A 22,225-nucleotide genomic window follows, 5' to 3' on the forward strand; every position below is an offset into this window, starting at 1 on the left:
CCCTTAGTCAGGCAAAGATGGAATTCTCCTTTTAACCCATCATCTTCCATAATTTCTGCCATCTCCAACAATGTGCCATCACGAAACACATTTCCCCTCTCTCTCTCCTGCCCCCCCCAGCATTCTGAAAGGGGCTGTTCACTCTTCTACCTCCTGTCACTTGCCGTGAAACTCTGGCAAACTTTGCATATTTCCATACAACAGAGAGGGAAGCTATTCAGCTATGTTATTCTCAGAGCAATCCTATCAATTCCCATTCCCTCCCGTACTTCCCTGTAGCCATGCCTTTCATGCTTAACACCACCACCTGGAATCTCCTGTTATCCAGTTACACTAGCAGTAATTCAGAGTAATCCGTTATACTGCCAGATGCTGCATCTTTGGGATGTGGGAGAAAGTGTGAATGCACAGCGGAAACCCATGTGATTGCAGGCAGAGTATGCAGGCTCCATACAAGCAATATCTGAGGTTGGTATTGAAACTGGATCACTGGAGCTATTACCGTGCAGCTCTAAAGCAACACCTGCCCTTTACCTTTTCCTGTTCCACCATTCAAGGACTTGATTCTAGATGAGGTAAAAATTTACATATTGCTGTTCTAACTTAGTATGCAGTTATCCATGGTCTCGGAATGATCCTCTTTACTTTGTAGATGGATAAGTATTTATTGGAGATACAGTGTGGAACAGGCCCTTGTAGTTTAACAAGCCACATTGCCCACCTATTTAACACTAGCCCAATCACTAGATCAATTAACTTACTAGCTGGTAGGTCTTTGGGCCATGGGAGGAAGCTGGAACACCTGGAGGAAACCCACGCACTCATGGGGGAGAACGTACAAGCTCTTTACAGACGGTGCCAGAATTGAACTTTGAACTCCAGAACACGCCGAGCTGTAATACTGTCACGTTAACTGCTACGCTATGGCAGCGCCCTAATGCTTTGCAGAATACCCCCTGCCAGCTACCTGTCACTTTAATTCTCTGCCCTGCTGTAGCACCAACTCCTTGCTCCTTCATTGCTCCAGTGATGCCTGATGTAAGCTTGAGAAACTTCATTTTCTACCTGGGTACTTTGCACACCAAGTTTTATTCCGTGTGGCCACTGTTCCCTTCTCATGATGACCCATGACTAAAGCACCTTCACTTTCTCTCTCCACTGAGGCTTGACATGATCAGTACTTTCTCAATTTTTCAGCACCTGAAGATTTTAGCATTGTCGACAGGATAGATACAAGGGTGATTTTTTTTGCTTCTTTGCTGCAGTATTTAGAGCCAGAGATTACTAAGAATTGTGGGAAGATTTTCATGACAACTTTTGGAACTTTTGGAACCCGAGAGGGTTGGAATTGTTCAGTTGCTGAATACATATAAAAAAAAGAAATTACTAGGTTTTATGAGATACTGAGTGAGCAATAAATAGGGAGCTAATACAGTAAAATGATCAGCTGTGATATTTCTGAATGGTAAAGCAATCAGAAGGGTTTGAGTGGCTCACTGTGTTTCTTTCTTTCTTCGTTATGTGCTGATGTTCCTGAGCAGTCTTAATATTCATGTCAGAATAAAGGAAAGTGTAACTTGAATTTTTGGAAATAATTCTACACATTGAAACTAAGTATTGGCCCAGAGTATTTGATCAGTAGCACATCAGCAATACTCAACACTGATGTCTGCACCAAGTTTGTCCTTGGTTAATATGTTTCTCCCAGCATTAATGTACAGTTAGGAGCTATACATTGCCTCACAGTGAGGGTCTGAACTTCTGCCAAAAAGCCCTACCCGTGGGAAAGCAGAAATATTTATGATAGCCCATTCTGCTACACTGTTGGACTCTGAACTGATGGCATGACACAGAGTTTTAAAGCACATTTTCTGCCATTCAACAACATACGTAAAATTGTTAAACTATTTAAAAACATCTAATTGAAAGTTTTTAAACATTAATGTATTTAAATACTCAAATAAAAACTTAACTAATTCTTGCATTAGTCTCTTCAGTAATGTCATGCAGAGTCATTATCTGTATCTGGTCCAGTCTTATGCAGGATGTTCCTTTGCTGTACTGTAAGTGGTGTAGATTTGCTACAATTTGTGCATTTGGACAAATTGATAAACATCTGACTGCAATTTTGCAAGTATTTTCCTTGTGGAAGTAACTGGTACAAGTTGATCAATTTTCCTACTAAATCTGGGTGGAGCAAACTTGAAAGCCACATCAAAATGGAACACTAAAGACTGGTGGGATTTGTCCAGTCAGATGAAAATAAAATGTTTTACTGTGCAGTACGATAACTTGATTGACACTCTGAATCTGCAGACATCAAAGACAGCAAGGAAGCTTTAGAGAATGTAATCATCTCCAAGCGAACATTAGGGGAAGCAACCAGCAATCTTCACGCAAGCCTGACTGATGTACAAACAAGTCTCAACAACACGTTGAATGATGCAGCTTGCAAAGTTCCCGGAACTGTTGATCACTGTAATGACATAAGAGATTCACTCGACACTCTCAGCATAAATGCAGACTTTAACCAAGTAGGATATTTTGTTTTCTCCCTTCACTGTACCTGTCAATATCTAGCTTGTTTGAGTTATCATTTGCTCTTCAATTGCCTTGCCCATTTCCTGCCCTCCTAATTCTGCTTTGGAAAATGAGAGGTTGTGTTGCTCTTTGGTTGGACATTTACCAGAGCATAATATGCAAACCTGAAACTTTGCCTTTGAGCTGTGGTTCAATCAGTAGAATGCTCTCTGCAACAAGTTGATTTGATACAAACCAGAGAATTTGTCCCAGGCTGGAGTGCTGTATTTCAGATAAAATGCTGAACTAGAGTCTGTCTGCTTTCTCAAATATTCATCTCTTGACAGTTTTTCAAGGAACATAAGGAATGATATATTGTGGTTAAAATTTATCTCTTGATCAGCCAAGGTCAATCAGGTGATCTAGTATTAACACACTGCCATCTGTGAGAGCTTACTGTATTCAAATTGGCTTTAGTGTTTCCTGAATGGCATTAATGATCATTCTTCAAAATGTATATGACTGTTATTTTTCATACTGAGGAAGTGCAATGTGTTTTATAAATTTAGTCCTTTTATTGGTTTAAAATATTTGCTTTGAATACTGTATTTCAGTTACAAGATGTGGATCCTGAACTTGCCAGAATAAACAATGTCCTGAAAACTAATTTTGAGGACTTGATTCAGAAGGTAAGCACAACTTAGTTCTTTGCATAACAGTAATTTTAAAATGTTCTGCAATACTTTCTGCTGTATGAAGTTCTCAAATTTTGTACACTTATTAGTCTCAATTTTTATTTCTGAACTTCCACAGTGTAGTATTGGTTTATTATAAATTTCATGACTGAGATTCTGGTTTAACTGCTGAGCTAAATTCTATATAAAATAGAAAAAGAATCATGCATTACAAATAATATGAAAAGTGTATAACTATGTTTCTGGTTATAAAGGAGCTGAATGACATTTTCAGCTGACTTTAATCTGTGGCAGGTTAAGTTTGGAACAGTTTGATTGGGGAAAGTTTTTTTTTAAAGAATCAGAATCAGGTTTATTATCACTGGCCTGTGTCTTGAAATTTGTTAACGCAGCAGCAGCAGTTCAATGTAATACATGATATATAGAAAGAAAAAATAAGAAAATTAGTTACAGTAAGTATGTATATTAAATAGATTAAAATGGTGCAAAACAGAAATAATATATATTTTTTTAAATAGTGCATTTCGAAATCAGATGGCAGAGGGGAAGAAGCTGTTTCTGAATCACTGAGTATGTGCCTTCAGGCTTCTGTATCTCCTACCCGATGGTAACAGTGAGAAAAGGGCATGTCCTGGTTGATGAGGGTCCTTAATAATGGACGCCACCTTTCTGAGGCACCGCTCCCTGAAGATGTCTTGGATACTATGGAGGCTAGTACCCAAGATGGAGCTGACCAATTTACAACTTCCTGTAGCTGCTTTTGGTCCTGTGTGGTAGCCTCCCCCACCCCTCCTATACCAGACAGTGCAGCCTGTCAGAATGCTCTCCATGGTACATCTACAGAAGTTTTCAAGTGTTTTGCATGACAAACCAAATTTCTTCAAATTCTTAATGAAATATAGTGCTGTCTTGCCGTCTTTATAGCTGCATCAATATGTTGGGATATAGGTTAGTTCCTCAGAGATACTGACACCCAGGAACTTGAAATTGCTCACTGTCTCCACTTCTGATCCCTCTATAAGGATTGGTTCATTTTCCCTCGTCTTGCCCTTCCTGAAGTCTGTAATCAACCTTGTCATCTTACTGACATTGAGACAAGGTTGTTGCTGCAGCACCACTCAACTAGCTGGTATATCTTGCTCCTGTACGCCCTTGTCTTCATCTGAGATTTTACCAGCAATTTTTGTATCATCAGCAAATTTATAAATGGCATTTGAGCTATACCTAGCCACAGAGTCATGGGTATATAGAGGGAGTAGAGCAACGGGCTAAGCACACACCCCTGAGGTGCACTAGTGTTGATTGTCAGCGAGGAGAGATTTTATCACTAATCTGCACAGATTGTTGTTTTCCGGTTAGGAAGTTGAGGATCCAATTGCAGAGTGAGGTACAGACTCAGGTTCTGTAGCATATCAATCACGACTGTGGGAATGATGTTGTTAAACACTGAGCTGTAGTCAACGAACAACATCCTGACATGGGTGTTTGTATTGTCCAGGTGATCTCAGGCCACGTGAAGAGCCATTGAGATTGCGTCTGCAATCTTATTGTGGTGATTGGCCAATATCTTTAATAGCATAATCTATGTAAAAAGATAGTTATAATAACAGTGATGGAGATCGCTAACTTTGAATTGCTAAGATGTAGAAAAATGCAGGTTATAGAAGCTCAGGTGAATGACCAGGAACTTGCTCTTTTACTTTTCAATCTCTAAAACTTTTTACTGACTCCATGTGATTACATTATACACATACATATTACTATGAAAGTTGAGTACATTTGGAATGCTTTGTTTTGTAAATTCAATGGATATTTTGTTTAGAAAGCTACATTTTATTCTTCATTAGTCTGGTCTTTTCCAACTGAATTTAATCGCATTGATGTTCAGTTCCTTCTCAGATATTTGTGCTGTTATAGATTAAGCCAATCCTAGCTGTTCAGTTGTCCTGGGTGTTATCACTGCAGTTATTATTTTTTCTTATGCTTGTAACATTTAGCAGCCACATACAAAATATGAAAAATTTACCTGGAAAATGTGGCTAAAAGAAATAATTAGATCAATCCTCCAGTTAAAAAAACATTCTAGTAGACATCATCTTGTAGTCTGGAGAACAAGTTTTCCCCAAGATTATGGTGTGTGATTCATGTTATCTACTATCAGCTGCACAATAATTTCTGATCCTGCTCTGGAAAGTGCCCTGTCTCTCACTAAGAAGCATTGAACTCCACTTTATTCATTGTTGGTTCTGTTTGACCCTTGGTTTTGTAATGTGTTAATCTATCAGGCTACTAGAGCACATTTAAATTGTATTAAATTACTATTTAAGACATATCTTTGTGTTGGTCAGGTTTGGAAAGAAAGTTGGCAATTAAGTCAGGGCGAAACTTAAGGGTAGTTCTGGTGCAGGTTGTTGCAGCACCCATTTTCCCTCTCCTCACGTAGCAAATGTTGGTAAAAATTGGAACGGAAAATGTGTATCTTTCCTCATTCAGTTTGCTACCCACATTAATTCTGTGCTTTTTTTTTTAAGATGTTAAATTTTTTCTTAAACCAAATATGGCAGATTGTAAGTGAGATTGGCTATGTAATAGCTAATTTTGTAGTTTGAAAACTGATGGCTGTTAGGAAATGAGCTGAAACTGATGAAATTGGTTTACAAATGACAATACTTGGATAGTAAAAGGTTATTCTCCTAGTCATTAACAAGAGGAGTGATTAACATTAATTAACATTTCAACTTTTACTTTGTAATTATCATGAAATTATTCATAACAAAACCTCACTCTTCCTTCTCAAACATAAATTCAGCGATTTAAAAATTGTGGCTAGCATATGGGGAAAATTGTTCATTTGGTTTTTACATTTTTCACATAGTTGTGCATATTTCTGCTCTTTTTGGGAAAAGTTCAGTTCACTTTTATTAATTCTTTCACTGGGATGAGAGTTTTGTTGGCGAGGACAAAAATCTGTGCCTAGTGGCTAATTGTCGTCAGAGTGCAGAACTGGAGTTCTTGTTGTGATGGTGCTGCCATTGTGGTGTTGGGGAGTTTCTGAATGTGATCTTGCAATAAGGAATGATAGGTTTCTGTGTCAAAATGTTTACTTGGAAAACATGGATATCCTCGCTCAGATTATATTTGAATCTCAAACACTGCCCTTGTAGGCAATGGGTTCTAGACTGAAAGAGCATGGCAAGCTGTTATAAAAAGGGAACTGCTTTCTCTGCAATGGATTTTTTTTAAGATGCTAAATTATATGAAAGTAATAAAATGTTCACAACTGTGTACTGTTAATCCAAGTTTGTGTATTTATTTATTTATAGGGACACGCATCTTTTAATAAAACTCCAGAAGTAATTCAAAATGAAACAAAGGCAGTTTCATCAGGTATACTTACAGAAATGTTTAATCTTGTGTGTACTTCATTTTCCATTAAATGTGTCTTTAACTAAAATATTAACCATTAGATCATTAAAAGATGTGGAATATAAATGAAAAGAGTTGGAATTGTTTGCCCTATTAATCTCTACTGTTTCTCTTTTTTTTATGGCATCATTTCAATTTTGAAGCACTTCCTCGTAAGTTGGAGCAAATCTTAAGCATAGTATATAAGGGCTGTGACTTACTTTGTGTGTTTGTCTTCAATGCACCAGAGTCACTTTTCTGATTCCATACTAATCTTGTTTGCAGAGGTTATGCATATGTTTTGTATATTAGAGTCTTAAACTGAGTTTGTATAATTTTTGAATATGTTGGCTTCTGCTTATATCAGATGGAAAATTTAACCATATATTCTGGGCAGTTCAATAAATTGCTTTTTAAAATGGAAACTGAAAACTCATCAATTCTGTAGAAGCCTTGCATAAAGCACTCATTTTCGTTGTTTTGGCAAATAATATTTTAGCTTATCTATCATACATTTAAGTGTATATTGCCAAATGTATATGTGCTGTCCATAACTGTATGCATTTTCATGATTCTGTTCCTTGAATTACATTCAGTAGTTGCAATGACAGAACATGTCTGAACATGTGTAATTTGTATTATTTTTCCTTTCTTTCAGATGTAAAGAAAGTACTCAATGACGTTGGTGAAATGGTTTCGGATTTCAGTAAGAAGCCTGCTATTGATGATGTAATCAATACTTCTACTGGATATCTCAATCAGGGTCAGAGATATTTTCTTGAGTATCTTCCATATTTGGAAAAATACGACTTCTACAGGTAGGTTTTATTTTCCAAGAGCAGAATTCAGTTCAACCATCAATTTTGGCAAGCAAACATTTATTTTTCATGTCTATTGTTGATAATTTGATCTGTTCTGATAAAATATTAGTAAGCTGAAACTGTAAACTCTCTTCAGGTATTTCCAGCATTCTGTTTTTATATTGCTCTAGTTTGCCTTTAATGCATTCCAACATTTTTAAAAATTGTTAGGCATAATTATTTGTAAGGTGCTCATAGTGTCAATTTAATAACTTGCACCTGTTTTGCATGTTTCTAAATGTGTCTGTGCTACAGTAAAAGTAATCAGGTGGCTTATATGGATGGTTTTTAGTGTGAAGGATTTAAAGAACACATCGACAGGGATGCAGTGTCCCCAACTTTACTTGTGTTTTAAAATTGTGCATTACCTTGAATGCCACTTTATTGCATTCTAGTATCTGGTTAAGAAAATTTTTAGAATTATTAATAGAACTGATTTCATACCTGCATTTCCATTTTATAGATGGCTCGGTGGAATTGCACTCTGCTGTTCAGTTGTGCTTATTCTTACTTTCAACTACCTTGGTTTGCTGTGTGGATCCTGTGGATTTGACAAGCATGCTTCTCCAACCACTAGAGGTTGTGTATCAAACACGGGAGGCACGCTCCTTTTAGCGTAAGCATAATATCAAAAATATTACTGTCATTACAAATACATTGTAAAGTCTTTGTAATAAGTAATGTTTGCTTCCAATATTTTATCCATAACTTCATAACCTTTAAAGTCTAACTTTTGCCATTTCTTTTAGAGGTGTTGGGGTTAGCTTCATCTTCTCTTGGCTCTTGATGCTGGTAGTTGTGGTCACGTTTTTCACAGGAGGAAATGTAGAAAGGCTTGCTTGTCAATCTTTTAAAGACAACAGTTTATTTAAGGTAATGTGCAAGAACTTGATTGTAAATGAAAGAAACAAAATCTGAAATTTCAGAACCTTCTCTTTTTGAGAATTTTAGAATAAATTTGAGCTTTTGTGTTTAAAACCCATTAGGTTCTTCTGAACTCCACTAACTAGTAGTGTTTTTTTTTTGGGGGGGGGTATTGGGTGTCAAGGCTGAGGACTTCACAATCCTTTTCCTTAACGTCTCTACCATTCCCGTCTAAATTTCTCACCCTCAGCCAGGCCTTTTTGTTTGTTTTTTTTTTACCTACATGCCCTTTATTTGGACCACTACTTATAGTCCCCATTGGCCTTCACTTCATCGGGCCAAGGTGAGTGGAGCTTAGTGGTGGATATGGCAAAACCTCAGTGGTTGGTAGGCCTCAGATACTGAGGGCCTAAACTGCCTGAGAGCCTGGAATGGGAGGTAGAGCTGGGTGCAGAGCCTCACCTAGTGTTAAATTTGCCTGAAGTTTTGTCATTATCCCTGATACTCAAACATTTGAAAAATTGTCTAGAACTTATATATATATTTTTTAAAAAGTGACATTTTAAAATTAAAATAAATTAGGAGACTTGCAAATAAAATGGGTGCAGGGAGAAGAAACTGACTGAACTTGTCTCTCCCGCCCTTTATCTCCTGGTTGGGAATCCATCAGATAAATGTGGATTCTTTCTTTCTTTTTAAATCTTTTTATTGAGTAAGTATACAAAAAAGGTAAGCCATATAAACATTAATACAATGTTAAAGTATAATAAAATTCCAAAAGATAACAATACCAAAAAGAAAATACTACAAACAATGTAATTTAAGCATAAGAAACCAAGATAACATAATAGTATACTAGATTTTATATATATCAATGGAAAAAAAGAAAAAAAAAACCCCAAAAAAAAACCCACCGTGCAGCTAACTAAAAGCAAAGCAAAGCAATGGGCTAACTTGAAACCAAACAGAGTTAAACTTAAAATCACGTCCTCAATCCCGACCTCCATTAAAACAGTGAAAAAAAAACAAGAAGGGTAAATATTACATTAAATGAAAATATCGAATAAAAGGTCCCCAAATCTGTTCAAATTTAAATGAAGAATCATAAAGGTTACTTCTAATTTTCTCCAAATTCAAACATAAAATCGTCTGAGAAAACCAAAAAAAAGGTAGTTGGAGCATTAAGCTCTTTCCAATGTTGTAAAATACATCTTTTCGCCATTAAAGTAAGAAATGCAATCATTCTACGGGCTGAAGGGGAAAGATTACTAGAAATTTTAGGTAGTCCAAAGATAGCAGTAATAGGGTGAGGAGAGATATCTATATTTAATACCTTAGAAATAATATTGAAAATATCTCTCCAAAAAGTTTCCAGAGTAGGGCAAGACCAAAACATATGAGTTAAAGAGGCTATCTGCCCCGAACATCTATCACAGAAAGGATTAATATGCGAGTAAAAACGCGCTAACTTATCTTTGGACATATGTGCTCTATGAACCACTTTAAATTGAATTAGGGAATGTTTAGCACAAATAGAGGAAGTATTAACTAATTGTAAAATCTGCCCCCAATCATCCACAGAAATGGTAAGCCCCAATTCCTGTTCCCAATCTACCCTAATCTTATCAAATGGAGCTTTCCTAAGTTTCATAATAATATTATAAATCATAGCCGATGCACCTTTCTGACATGGATTAAGGTTAATTATCGAATCTAAAATATATATAGGAGGAAGCATTGGAAAGGAAGAAAGTATAGTACTTAGGAAATTTCTAACTTGTAAATATCTAAAAAAATGTATTCTTGATAAGTTATATTTATTAGATAATTGTTCAAAAGACATAAGGGAACCATCTAAAAATAAATCCAAAAACCGTAAAATACCCTTAGTCTTCCAAGTTTGAAAAGCGCGATCCGTAAAAGAGGGAGGAAAAAATATGTTACCTAAAATAGGAATCGCTAACCCGAATTGATTAAGATCAAAAAATTTTCTGAATTGAAACCAAATACGCAAAGCATATTTAACGATCGGGTTAGAGACCTGCTTAAGGCGTTTCGAATCAAAAGGAAGAGAGGAACCTAAAATAGAACCAAGTGTATAACCCTGAACAGATTGTAATTCCAATGCTACCCATTTAGGAATAGATAGTATGTCCCGGTCAAGTAACCAAAATTTCATATGTCGAATATTAATAGCCCAATAATAAAATCTAAAGTTAGGTAATGCTAAACCTCCATCTCTCTTAGCTTTCTGTAAATGTATTTTACCCAGTCTCGGATTCTTATTCTGCCAAATAAATGAAGAAATTTTAGAGTCAACTTTATCAAAAAAAGATTTAGGAACGAAAATTGGTAATGCCTGAAACACATATAAAAATTTTGGCAAAAAAAACATCTTAACTGCATTAATACGACCAATCAAAGTTAAATATAAGGGAAACCATTTAGATGAAAGTTGAGTAATATGGTCTATTAATGGTAAAAAGTTAGTCTTAAATAAATCTTTATGTTTACAAGTAATTTTAACCCCAAGATATGAAAAGTAATTATTAATCAATTTAAATGGAAATTTATAATATAAGGGAAGATGTTTATTAATCGGAAAAAGTTCACTCTTACTAAGATTTAATTTATAACCTGAGAAAAGACCAAATTGTGCTAATAACTCTAAAACAGCAGGAATAGATCTCTCAGGATTAGAAATATATAAAAGTAAATCATCAGCATAGAGTGATAATTTATGGGACTTTAATCCCCGAGTTATCCCAGTAATATTTGAAGATTCTCGAATAGCAATTGCAAGAGGTTCTAATGCAATATCAAATAATAGGGGACTAAGAGGACAGCCTTGTCGAGTACCACGAAAGAGAGGAAAAAAAGGTGAGTTTAAAGAGTTAGTACGAACCGAGGCTACAGGGGAGTGATATAACAGTTTAATCCAGGATATAAATTTCAAGCTAAAATTAAACATTTCAAGCACCTTAAATAAATAAGGCCATTCTACTCTATCAAAAGCTTTCTCGGCATCTAAAGAAATAACACACTCAGGAACATTTTGTGAGGAAGTATAAACGATATTTAACAATGTACGAATATTATAAAAAGAGTAACGACCTTTAATAAAACCCGTTTGGTCTTCCGAAATAATAGAAGGAAGTACTTTTTCTAGTCTATTTGCTAATAACTTAGAAAAAACTTTAGAATCAACATTTAATAAAGATATTGGTCTATAAGATGCACATTGAGCAGGGTCTTTATCCTTCTTTAGTATTAAAGAAATTGATGCTCTATTAAAAGATTCCGGAAGTTTACCAAGTTTCAAAGAAGCCTCAAAAACCTTATAGAGCCAAGGAATCAATAAAGAAGCAAAACATTTATAAAATTCAACGGTAAACCCATCAGGGCCAGGAGCTTTCCCCAGATTCATAGAAAAAATAACATTCTTAATCTCATCCATTGTAATGGAAGTATCTAATAAAGAAGACATATCCTGTGAAATCTGAGGGAAGTCTAACTTAATCTAAAAAATCATTCATATATTTAGAATCTCGAGGAGACTCTGATTGATATAAAGAAGAATAAAAATCACAAAAGGTTTGATTAATCCCCACATGATCCAATATCAATCGATCAAATGTGGATTCTGACCTTGTGCTTGGTCTGACCAGCATAGGATCATACAGAAATTATTTCGAGATCCCAGAACTTATCCAGCCTTGTGTGCTGGATTTGGCAATGGAATTAAATAACAGATGCTCTATCATATGTTACTTAGTTTGTCCCAGACTTGTGAAGGATCCTTGCAAATCAAAGAATCTCTCACCAGGGAATACAATTTGGCCCACTATTCTCTTCTGGAGCTTGATGTCTAGTTTTCTTTGATTGCTTTGCTGAAACTCCTGTGGGCATTTTATAAATGACTACAGTATATATAAATACCTGAGATTTAATGGGCTAAAATATAGTGTAAAATAGTATTCCATATGCTGAGTTTAATTTATTACTAACAATAAGAAATTCTAGGTTAAGAAAGTTAATATTGAAGAGCTCTTAATAAAATATGGAATCTGAACTGACTTGGTTCAGGAGGAACAACATTTCCAGTATGTTTTCATTGTTTGTTAGTTCCAAAAAGCAGTGGAGGATTTTGACTCTGGTACAATATTGTGTTGCAACCCTTAATGAAAAGGTACTAATTACATAAGATAATTGTGAACTTTTTTTTTGTAGAAGTGGTATATGTTTTTGCTAGTAAGCCTGTCATCTTTGTGTTTTCAAGCTTTTGGATACTCCCTATTTATTGAATTCGCAGTGGAAGAATTTCCTTTCTGGATTTCTCTTTTCTGAACGCAATGCAAACCTCACTTTTCAGAGTGTATACAGGTCAGGTTCTGAAGTTTACTGTTAAGTCTTGGTATTTGTTCCTTGGGGAATAAAAACTAATTTGTGTGTGGCCTACGTGTGTGTGTATGAAAAATATATAATTACACACACATTCATACATACATATATATGTGTGTGTGTGTGTGTGTATATATATACACACAGACGTATATAATACACATGTATAATACACACGTATGTGCAGTTTGACTTGTATAACATGATTTGTAACTTGAATTAATGAAGGATGCTCAACAGCTCTGCCAGGAAATGAATGCTATCACCTCTTATAAAGTGAAATCAAACGGCATAGGGCTTCACTTCCAGATGGGCTCAATGCCTTCTATGCTTGCTTTGAACGTCAAAACATGGAGGAACCATCACAAAATCCCACAGCCCCTGATGACCCTGTGATTTTAGGCTCTGAGGTTGATGTGAGTGCATCCTTCAGGAGGGAGAACACATGGATAACATTTGGTGTAGATGGGTACCTGGCTCTGTATGAAAGACCTGTGCTACTCAGACTGCTGAAGTCAGAAGTTATAGATTTCAATGAGCACTCCAGCCAATTAAGGTAGGTTGCAATTAAGAAGAACGTGGTGACCTGCCTTGATTATCATCCAGTATCACCTACATTTACAGTTATGAAGTGTTTTTGGAGGTTGGTGATGAAACGTATCAACTCTTGCCTGAAAAGCGTCTTGGACCTGCCCAAATTTATCTACCGGCACAACAGGTCCACAGCAGATGCCATTTCATTGGCTCTTTACTCAACCCTGGAGCATGTGGACAGCACCAATTCATACATCAGGATGCTCTTTATCGAATACAGCTCGACATTCAATAATATCATTCTCTCAGAACTAACGAATAAGCCTCAAGACCTTAGCCTCAATGCTTCCTTGTGCAATTGGATCCTCTATTTCCTCACTTGCTGACCCCAGTCAGTTTGGATTGTTAACGACATCTTCTCCACAATCTCCATCTGCACAGGTGCACCACAAGGCTGTGTGCTGAGCCCGCTGCTCTACTCGCCTTACAGTTATTACTGTGTGCCTAAGCACAGCTCCAATGCCATGTATAAATTTGCTGATGACGTCACTGTTGTTGGCCGAATCGTAGGAGGTGATGAATCAACATATACGGCAGGAGGGAGATTGAAAATCTAGCTGAGTGGTACCACAAGACAACCTCTTACACAATGTCAGCAAAACCAAGGAGCTGATTGTTGACTTCAGGAGGAAGAAACTTAACGTCCATGAGCCAGCCCTGATCGGAGGAATCAGAGGTGGAGATGGTCAGCAACTTTAAATTGTTGTTAGTTCAGAAGATCTGCCCTGGGCCCTGGGCCCAGCATGCAAGTACCATTACGGAAAAAGCACAGCAGTGCCTCTACTTCCTTGGAAGTTTGTGAAGATTTGGCATTACAGCTAAAACTTTGACAAACATCTATATATGTGTGGTGTATATTGACTGGCTGCATCACAGGCTGATGTGGAAACACCAATGCCCTTGAATGGAAAATCCTAAAAAAAAAGTAATGGATGTGGCCTAGTTCATCATGGGTAAAGCCCTCCCCACAATTGAGCACATCTACACGTAGTGTTGGTGCAGGAAAACAGCATCCACTATCAGGACCCCCATCACCCAGGTCATGCTCTCTTCTCATTGCTGCCATCAGGAAGAAGGTAAAGAAGCCTCAGGGACAGTTATTACCCATTAACCATCAGGGTCTTGAACCAAAGGGGATAACTTCATTCAACTTCACTTGTCCCATCAATGAAGTGTTTCCACAACTTATGACTCACTTGCAAGGACTCCATCTCATGTCCCCAATAGTTGCTGCTTATTTATTTATTATTATTATTTCTTTTGTATTTGCACAGTTTGTCTTTTGCACACGAGTTGCCTGCCCTGTTGGGTCTGATCTTTCATTGAATCTACTATGGTTTTTGGTTTTATTGAGTATGCCTACATGAAAATGAATCTCAGGGTTTTACATGCTGACATACAGTGCCTATAACAAACCACCCCCCACCCCCTGGAAGTTTTCATGTTTTATTGTTTTACAATATTGAATCAGAGCAGACTTAATTTGGCTTTTTTTGACACTGATAAACAGAAAAAGACTCTTTCGTGTCAAAGTGAAAACAGATCTCTATAGAGTGATCTAAATTAATTACAGATATAAATCACAAAATAATTGATTGCACAAGTATTCACCCCCTTGTGACAGTCCAAATCATCACTAGTGCATCCAATTGGTTTCAGAAATCACATATTAGTTAAATTGAGATCTGTTTTTGGAGATGTATGTACAAACGTTTGTAGATTTGAGGTGTTTCAATTGAATGTAATAAAAATACACCTGAAAAGCACAAGTCAGAAGATGGATACAATGAACAAAAGCCAAATTAGATCCACTGAGATTCAATGTTGTAAAACAATAAAACATGAGAACTTCCAAAGGGAGTGAATAGTTTTTATAGGCACTGTATATGTGTGTTCAGTGCTGTCAAACGAAGAAATGTACAAATGAGATCCAAGGCAATTACCTGAACAATTTCAGGGACATCTTGTAGATTATTATGTATTTTAAAAGTTATATTCTTGCTATTGATGCTAAATTAAATTCCATTTTTAATTTTTATACAGCAAATGCCGCAGAAATGAAGGAGTATATTCGGCCTTCCAGCTGCAAAATGTATTCAATATAGATGATGTAAATTTCAATGCAGTAAGTAAAAGTGGTGATGTGTGTCTTAAATAAAATAATAAAAGCAGTTTCCTTGGTAATGAATGAATTCAAACTTGAAAAGACAAGTGAGAGCTGATCATAATAAATGTACATTCCCTTAAGGGGAATTTGTTTTGCCATGAGTTATACAGTCGACTCTTCTTATCTGCGAGGGATTAGTTCCGAGACCCCCCCACAGATACCAAAAAACGCAGATGCTCAAGTCCCTTACTTAACCTGTCTCAGTGCGGATGGACTTGAGGACCCAGGGCAGTACAGGACCCGCTGCCCTCAGTGTTTCTGTTCTGTTGACTTATAATACCTAATACAATGTAAATGCTATGTAAATAGTTGGTATACTGTATTGTTTAGGGAATAATGACAAGAAAAAAAAGTCTATACATGTTCAGTATAAAGTGTATAAGACTTAGTATGCAAATAGAGCAGAAATTGTATGCAAAAGTTCAAAAGGTTTTTTTGTTAATGGCATTGATGATATTTTTTCAGTATACAGCTAACCTGACAGACAAATTCGCCAATGTTGATGTGAATTTGAGTAGTATTGTAATACTGGATGAAGAAGCAAAGAATGGTCTTCTTGATTTCTCTGATACTGGCATCGACAGAATTAATTTTACGGCATACTTAAATGAGGTATTACTACTTCTTGACTTTCAATGGGATGAAGCATCTACCAACTGGAAATTAGTTATTAGAACTTTTAATCGTCCTAATGTAACTGAAGAAAAAGTTTTACCTTGGATAAATGTTAACTGAATTGTTAAGCAAGTTGATTACAAGTGGAGTTGATATGATCTTTTTCTTTGTTTGAATTTCATCAAGTGCAGTGATTTGCTTTTTACCTTGTAATAAAGTTTTAATGAGATTTCCATATCCAAAAGGATCAATCATAAAGATTAAATTATTTATTTTTTTGCACCTTCCAGCAGCTCTTTTAATTGATGCTGCTTATGGACTGGACTCTGTAGTTAATTTGATGATGTGTTTCTGGTTTCTGATTGCTCCTTTGTTTTTTTGGGTTGCTATTTTGTGCAATATTGATTGGGATGGACTAGCTCTGCAGCCTGCAGTCAATGTTCTTTTTTTCTGTAGTGCAACTTCCCAATTTCAAATTCTCCAATTCTGGCTCGTTGACCACATTGACCACAGAATGAACAGCAATAAGCTGCTAACATCTGGAATTCCTTATCTTCCCCCCCTCAAATTACAAAGCTTTTGTTTACACCTTGTAATTTTCTTCCAACATTTTTTTAACTCTCATTTCTGTAAAGAACTTGACTTCCTGAAAACATTACCCATGTACACTGTTCACTATGTGTAGAAGAAATAGACAGTTAGTTTGGAACTGAAGAATTGTTTTATGTGTGCTAAGTCCTTGTCTTTAAGGGTAATGATGCGGAAGTTCTATGGATAACAAAAAGCATGAATATCACAAAAACAAAATGCTGGAAGAGGTCAACTGGTCAGGCAGCATCTATAGAAAAGAATAACAGTTGAAGTTTTGCGTCAAGGTCCTTCTTTCTTTAGGAACACTTTTAGTGTGCGTTGCTTTAGATTTCCAGCACCTGCAGGCTTGTGCTTACGAATATCACAAAGGCCATTTAAGATCGGTTCAAACATAAGCCTACCCTACAAGTTCTACATATAGTAAAATGTTTAAATACCTAAAAAGAAATGGTATTATTTAACAAACTTTCTGTTGACAGCATTAAAACTTGCAAACACTATTTTTGAAATCACAAGTTGCGGTTGTGTAAGCAAACACACTATTAGAACAGCACACAAGGACCCATTTGATGCTGGTGATCAGGAACTGGTCACTGTCTTTACAGGTTCTGCCCAATGTGTATATATAATTGGAAAAAAGTTGAGATGGAGCCAGAGGCTAATCTCATGTATGCAAAGCTATGGGTAGCAAATGAGCAGGTAATGATAAATTTGTGTAATTGTTCAGATATGGGAGAAAATGTCTAAACAAACATTGGTGCTTTTAAAACCTACTGTCCTTTCAGGCTACGTAATCTCCAGCTTCCTTTGCCAGTGTCCTTGACAATTTCGTTTCCTCCCACATCCATGCTCACTTTTCTCATATTTGAATCTTTCATAGCTCTTGGGTGAGAAAAATGGTCTCCTATAGTAGTCATAATAAACATTGTTGTCTTGATGACTTTAGTGTGTAATTTGGCCTGAGTGGCCTCTTCCCGTTCATTTGCTTGAAAGTGCAAAGTAAATTTATTATTGAAGTATGGATATGTCACCCTATACTACCTTGAGATTCATTTTATTGCAAGACACAGAACAGAGAAATACAATAGAATCAATGAAAAAATTACACACAAAGACTGCCAAGCAACCACTGCAAAAGAAGACAAACTGCAAATTTAAAAATATATATATATAAATAATTAAATAATGCTGAGTGCTTGAGTTGTAGATTCCTTGAAAATAAATCCATAGCTTGTGGAATCAATTCGCAGTTGAAGTGAATCAAGTTATCTACAGTGGTTCAGGAGCCTGATGGTTGAAGAGTAATAACTGTTCCTCAGTCTGATGGTGAGGGACCTAAGGCTCCAGTACCTCCTTCCGAATGGCAGCAGTGAGAAGAGAGAGAGCAAGGCCTGGATGGTGGAGGTCCTTGAAGATGGATTCTGTTTTCCTATGGCAGCATTCCTTGTAGATAGAGGGCTTTACCTGGGATGAACTATTTCATTTTAGGGGAACTTGTCCGTTCATGGACAGTTACCCTTCTGTCTTTTCAATTGTATCTAAAGTATATAACATAGTCAAGAAGTAATCTTCGTTGATTTTCTGCAAGTGTCCATTTGCACAAATTCTCTTCAGTTTTATTTCTTTAATTTACAGATCAAAAAAAATGTAACTAAGGTGGATCTTTGGATGTTTGCAAAAGACTTAGAAGTAAAAGCAAATGCATTGGTAAGTTTTTTTTTATTTGTGAAACCTGCCACAGATAAAATTTTGTTAACTTTCTCTCTGCATGCTGCAAATGCATCTACTAGTTTCACTTAAGTAGTGGGGAAACTACACTTTACATAATTGGAAGTCTATTCACTGACATCACTCTGGTTACTGTGGGATTGTGAAGAATGAATTTAATTATTTTCCTTGGGTTGTAATGAAATTTGCATTGGTGCCTTAGTTTGATTTTGATGAAGGAGCTGAACCCCTGAATGAGCTAGGTAGCTCTGACTTATAACTCACATTGATCAATGTCCAAATCTTTTTTTAGAGTGGAGGCTTTTGAAAATTTTAAGCTAAGAATTCTGTAAGTTGTGACTTTGTTGCAGACTAAAGCCCAATTTATACTTCTGTGTCAAATGTATGCCGTGGGTACCGCATTACCCTACGCCGTAGGGTGACGTGCACCTCCCCAAGAATGTAACTCACGCGTTGCGGCGGCGCAGACTGCAACAACTGTGATTGGTCCGCTTGGTAGCATCGCATTTCCTCCTACGCATTTCCAGTTGCTTTTCTCCGCCATGTCTGTACACTGATGCGAAATAAATGGTTGGAGACGACGAACCAAATCGTCAAATCTACCTGCCGACATCCAAAAATATTTGAAATGCATTTCCTCATCCATGTCTCTCATGAAGAAACTCAACACAGTGGCATAGAAACCCCACCACCAACTAATGTTTTGGCGGTGAATTGCAGAGCGACGCAGACACAACTACGCATGCTGGCTACGGCATAGGGCTACGCAAAAGTATAAATCAGGCCTACGGCCTAGCCTGTATGCACAAGTATAAATCAGACATAGCAATAAACAACAATGGTGCCTTTTGAAAAATTCATTTCATACTGTTGGTATTTATGTCCTGCATTTTTTTTTTGGTTAAATGTCTGTTAAGTTTGTAACCTAATCATCCATTCAGAAGGACCAAGATATGCTTCTACGTCTTATGCACTGACAATATTGGTGTGCCTTTTTCCCTCCCTTTATGCTGGTCTTTTAATTGTCAGTTTTATATCATTGCCTTTACTTTCTACTGAAGTGCAAAGTAAGCATCAGCTGCTTCTCAACTATTTTCTTTTTGTGTGTGTATCAGCCAAGACGAGCATCCTTTAAGAATTTTAAGTCCTGCTATTGGCTTTAAAGTGCTTATAAAAAGTATTCACCCTCTCTTCCCCCCCCCCGGGAAGTTTTCATGGATTATTGTTTTACGACATTGACTCAAGAGTCTTCTGTTGATCAGTGTCAAAAAAGCCAAATCAAATCCACTGCAATTCAAAGTGAAAACAAATTTCTTCAAATGGGTCAAAATTTGTTGCAATTTTTAAACACAAAATAGTTGATTGCATTATTATTCACCCCCTTCAAGTCAGTATTTAGTAGATGCACCTTTGGCAGCAATGTGACTACGTGGATAGGTCTCTACCAGCTTTGTACATCTGGACACTACAATTTTTCCCCATTCTTCTTCACAAAACTGCTCAAGCTCTGTCAGATTGCATGGGCATCATGAGAGAACAGCCATTTTCAAGTCCAGCCACAAATTCTCAATTGGATTGAAGTCTGGACTCTGATTTGGCTACCCCAAGGCATTAACTTTGTTGGTTTAAGCTATTCCTCTGTAGCTTTGGCTTTATACTTGAGGCCATTGTCTTGCTGAAAAACAAATCTCTTAAGTTGCAGTTCTCTTGCAGACTGCGTCAAGTTTTCCTCCAGGATTTCCTGTATTTTGCTACATTTGTACATTGATTTTACAGTCTACCTTCACAAGCCTTCCAGGGCCTGATGCAGTGAAGCATCTCCACTGCATGATGCAGACACCACGATGCTTCTTGATGGGGATGGTGTGTATCTGATGATGTGTGGTGTTTGGTTTATGCCAAACATAGTGTTTAGTCTGTTGGCCAAAAAGCTCAATTTTGGTTTCATCAGATCATAGAACCTTCTTCCAGCTGACTTCAGAGTCTCCCATTTGCCTTGTGAAACTCTAGCCGAGATTTCATGGGTGTTTTCTCCCCCCAACAGTGGTGTTTTCTTTGCCACTCTTCCATAAAGCTGTGACCAGCGAAGCACGCAGGCAACAGTTGTTACATGCGCAGTTTCTCCCATCTCTGTCACTGAGGCTTGTAACTCCTCCAGAGTTGTCATGGGTCTCTTGGAGGCTTCCCTCACAAGTCCACTTGCACGATCACTCAGCTTTTGAGGACTAACTGCTCTAGACAGATTTACAGCCGTACCATCTTCTTTCGATTTCTTGATGATTGACTTGACTATATTCCGGGGATATTCAGTGACTTGGAAATTTTCTTGTATCCATCTCCTGACTTGTGCTTTTCAATAAACTTTTTGTGGAGTTGCTTGGAATGTTCTTTTGTCTTCATGGTGTAGTGTTTTTGCCAGGATACTGACTCACCAGCAGCTGAACTATCCAGATACAGATGTATTTTTACTATAATCAATTGGAATACATTGACTGCAAACAGGTCTCCAAAAACAGATCTCCATTTAACTAATTATGTAACTTCTAAATCCAATTGGCTGCACCAGTGATGATTTGCTGTGTCATATTGAAGGGTGAATAATTATGTAATCAATTATTTTGTGTTTCGTATTTGTAATTAATTTAGATCACTTTGTAGAGCTCTGTTTTCACTTTGACACAAGTCTTTCTGTTAACCAGTGTCAAATAAGCCAAATTAAATCCCCTGTGATTCAATGTTGTAAAACAATAAAACATGAAAATTTCAAAGGAGGAAGAATTCTTTTTATAGGCATTGCATGCCACGCCATGCACTTGTTCAATACAACTGAGATGGCTGATCCTGTTCAAAGGAGTCAGAAACTAAATGACCATTTTTTTTAGAAAACGGTTGCACCAAATATTTGATTGCATTATAAATGCTTGAAAGTTCAATGAAAGTACTATAATGGCAAGCATACTTTGGTAACTTGTTAGTTTTTCCAGTGTGTGACTTTCTGAATGTTATGTCCAACTTTTTCAGCCTGCGGGAGCATTGGCAAATGCATTAAGGGGCCATGCAAACGATATTCGGGAAATATACACACAGCAAGTTGTGCCTCTAGAAGGATCCCTGGTAAGAAGTGTGCAAAGAAATGTTTTATTTTCTTCAAGCTTTGAATTGTGCTGGAGCATTTGTATTGCACACCATTAGAGCTATTAACCCTGTTTCCATATGCTTTGAGTGTACTGTATATGGCCATATCTTTTGGTGATGAAAAGCAGAAAAGGCCAGTTATAATCTTGCCTAAAAAGTGTAGGGATTTTCTTTTGCAGTTTGGCACAGTTTTGTGTTCTTGGCAAGATGTATGGCTGTGTAAATGAAATTAGAATCCATCCTTATTGTTACTGTTAAATAAGTAGCAACCCATGGGCTTAAGTAATCTACTTGCCGAAAAACAGGTGGTAGATATTTTCCACATCAAAGGTGAAGGGTAACAATGTGATCAATGCTTACGATGGAATTTAATGATTTTTGAAGAAAGAAAAAGTACCGAGAAGTCCCAAAAAGATACAGCACTTAGAGCAATAAAAGAATGAGCAGTTCCTCCTTTATATGAAAGAAACTTTGTGGGCTGTTATTAGCCAAGTCCAGGATGATGCAAATCCTGATGGTAGATTTGTGATTGTCTTCATGCCTCTGGCAATGTCAGCTTTGAGGGAAAATAGAGCAATGAAAATGCAAGGGATTTCTTCATTTTATATAATTTTTTTTGTTTTCTCATCGACAAATTTCCTCTGACCCTT

At 36.8% G+C, this 22,225-nt stretch overlaps 1 protein-coding gene across 8 annotated transcripts in view; it reads left to right on the forward strand.

The window, feature by feature from the left end:
• Positions 1-22,225, forward strand: part of LOC134344115 (prominin-1-A-like) — a 168,683-nt gene that overhangs the window by 129,276 nt on the left and 17,182 nt on the right. For all 8 annotated transcript variants that reach the window (XM_063043405.1, XM_063043406.1, XM_063043408.1 and 5 more), the window contains exons 9-19: positions 2,317-2,534; positions 3,135-3,209; positions 6,539-6,602; positions 7,279-7,438; positions 7,944-8,096; positions 8,230-8,353; positions 12,624-12,727; positions 15,383-15,464; positions 15,972-16,118; positions 18,348-18,419; positions 21,462-21,554. In XM_063043405.1, the coding sequence (XP_062899475.1) occupies positions 2,317-2,534; positions 3,135-3,209; positions 6,539-6,602; positions 7,279-7,438; positions 7,944-8,096; positions 8,230-8,353; positions 12,624-12,727; positions 15,383-15,464; positions 15,972-16,118; positions 18,348-18,419; positions 21,462-21,554 (1,292 nt within the window). The remainder of the gene's footprint in view (positions 1-2,316; positions 2,535-3,134; positions 3,210-6,538; positions 6,603-7,278; positions 7,439-7,943; positions 8,097-8,229; positions 8,354-12,623; positions 12,728-15,382; positions 15,465-15,971; positions 16,119-18,347; positions 18,420-21,461; positions 21,555-22,225) is intronic.

This window comes from Mobula hypostoma, chromosome 3 (genome assembly GCF_963921235.1).
Source record: "Mobula hypostoma chromosome 3, sMobHyp1.1, whole genome shotgun sequence".
NCBI classification, from domain to species: domain Eukaryota; kingdom Metazoa; phylum Chordata; class Chondrichthyes; order Myliobatiformes; family Myliobatidae; genus Mobula; species Mobula hypostoma.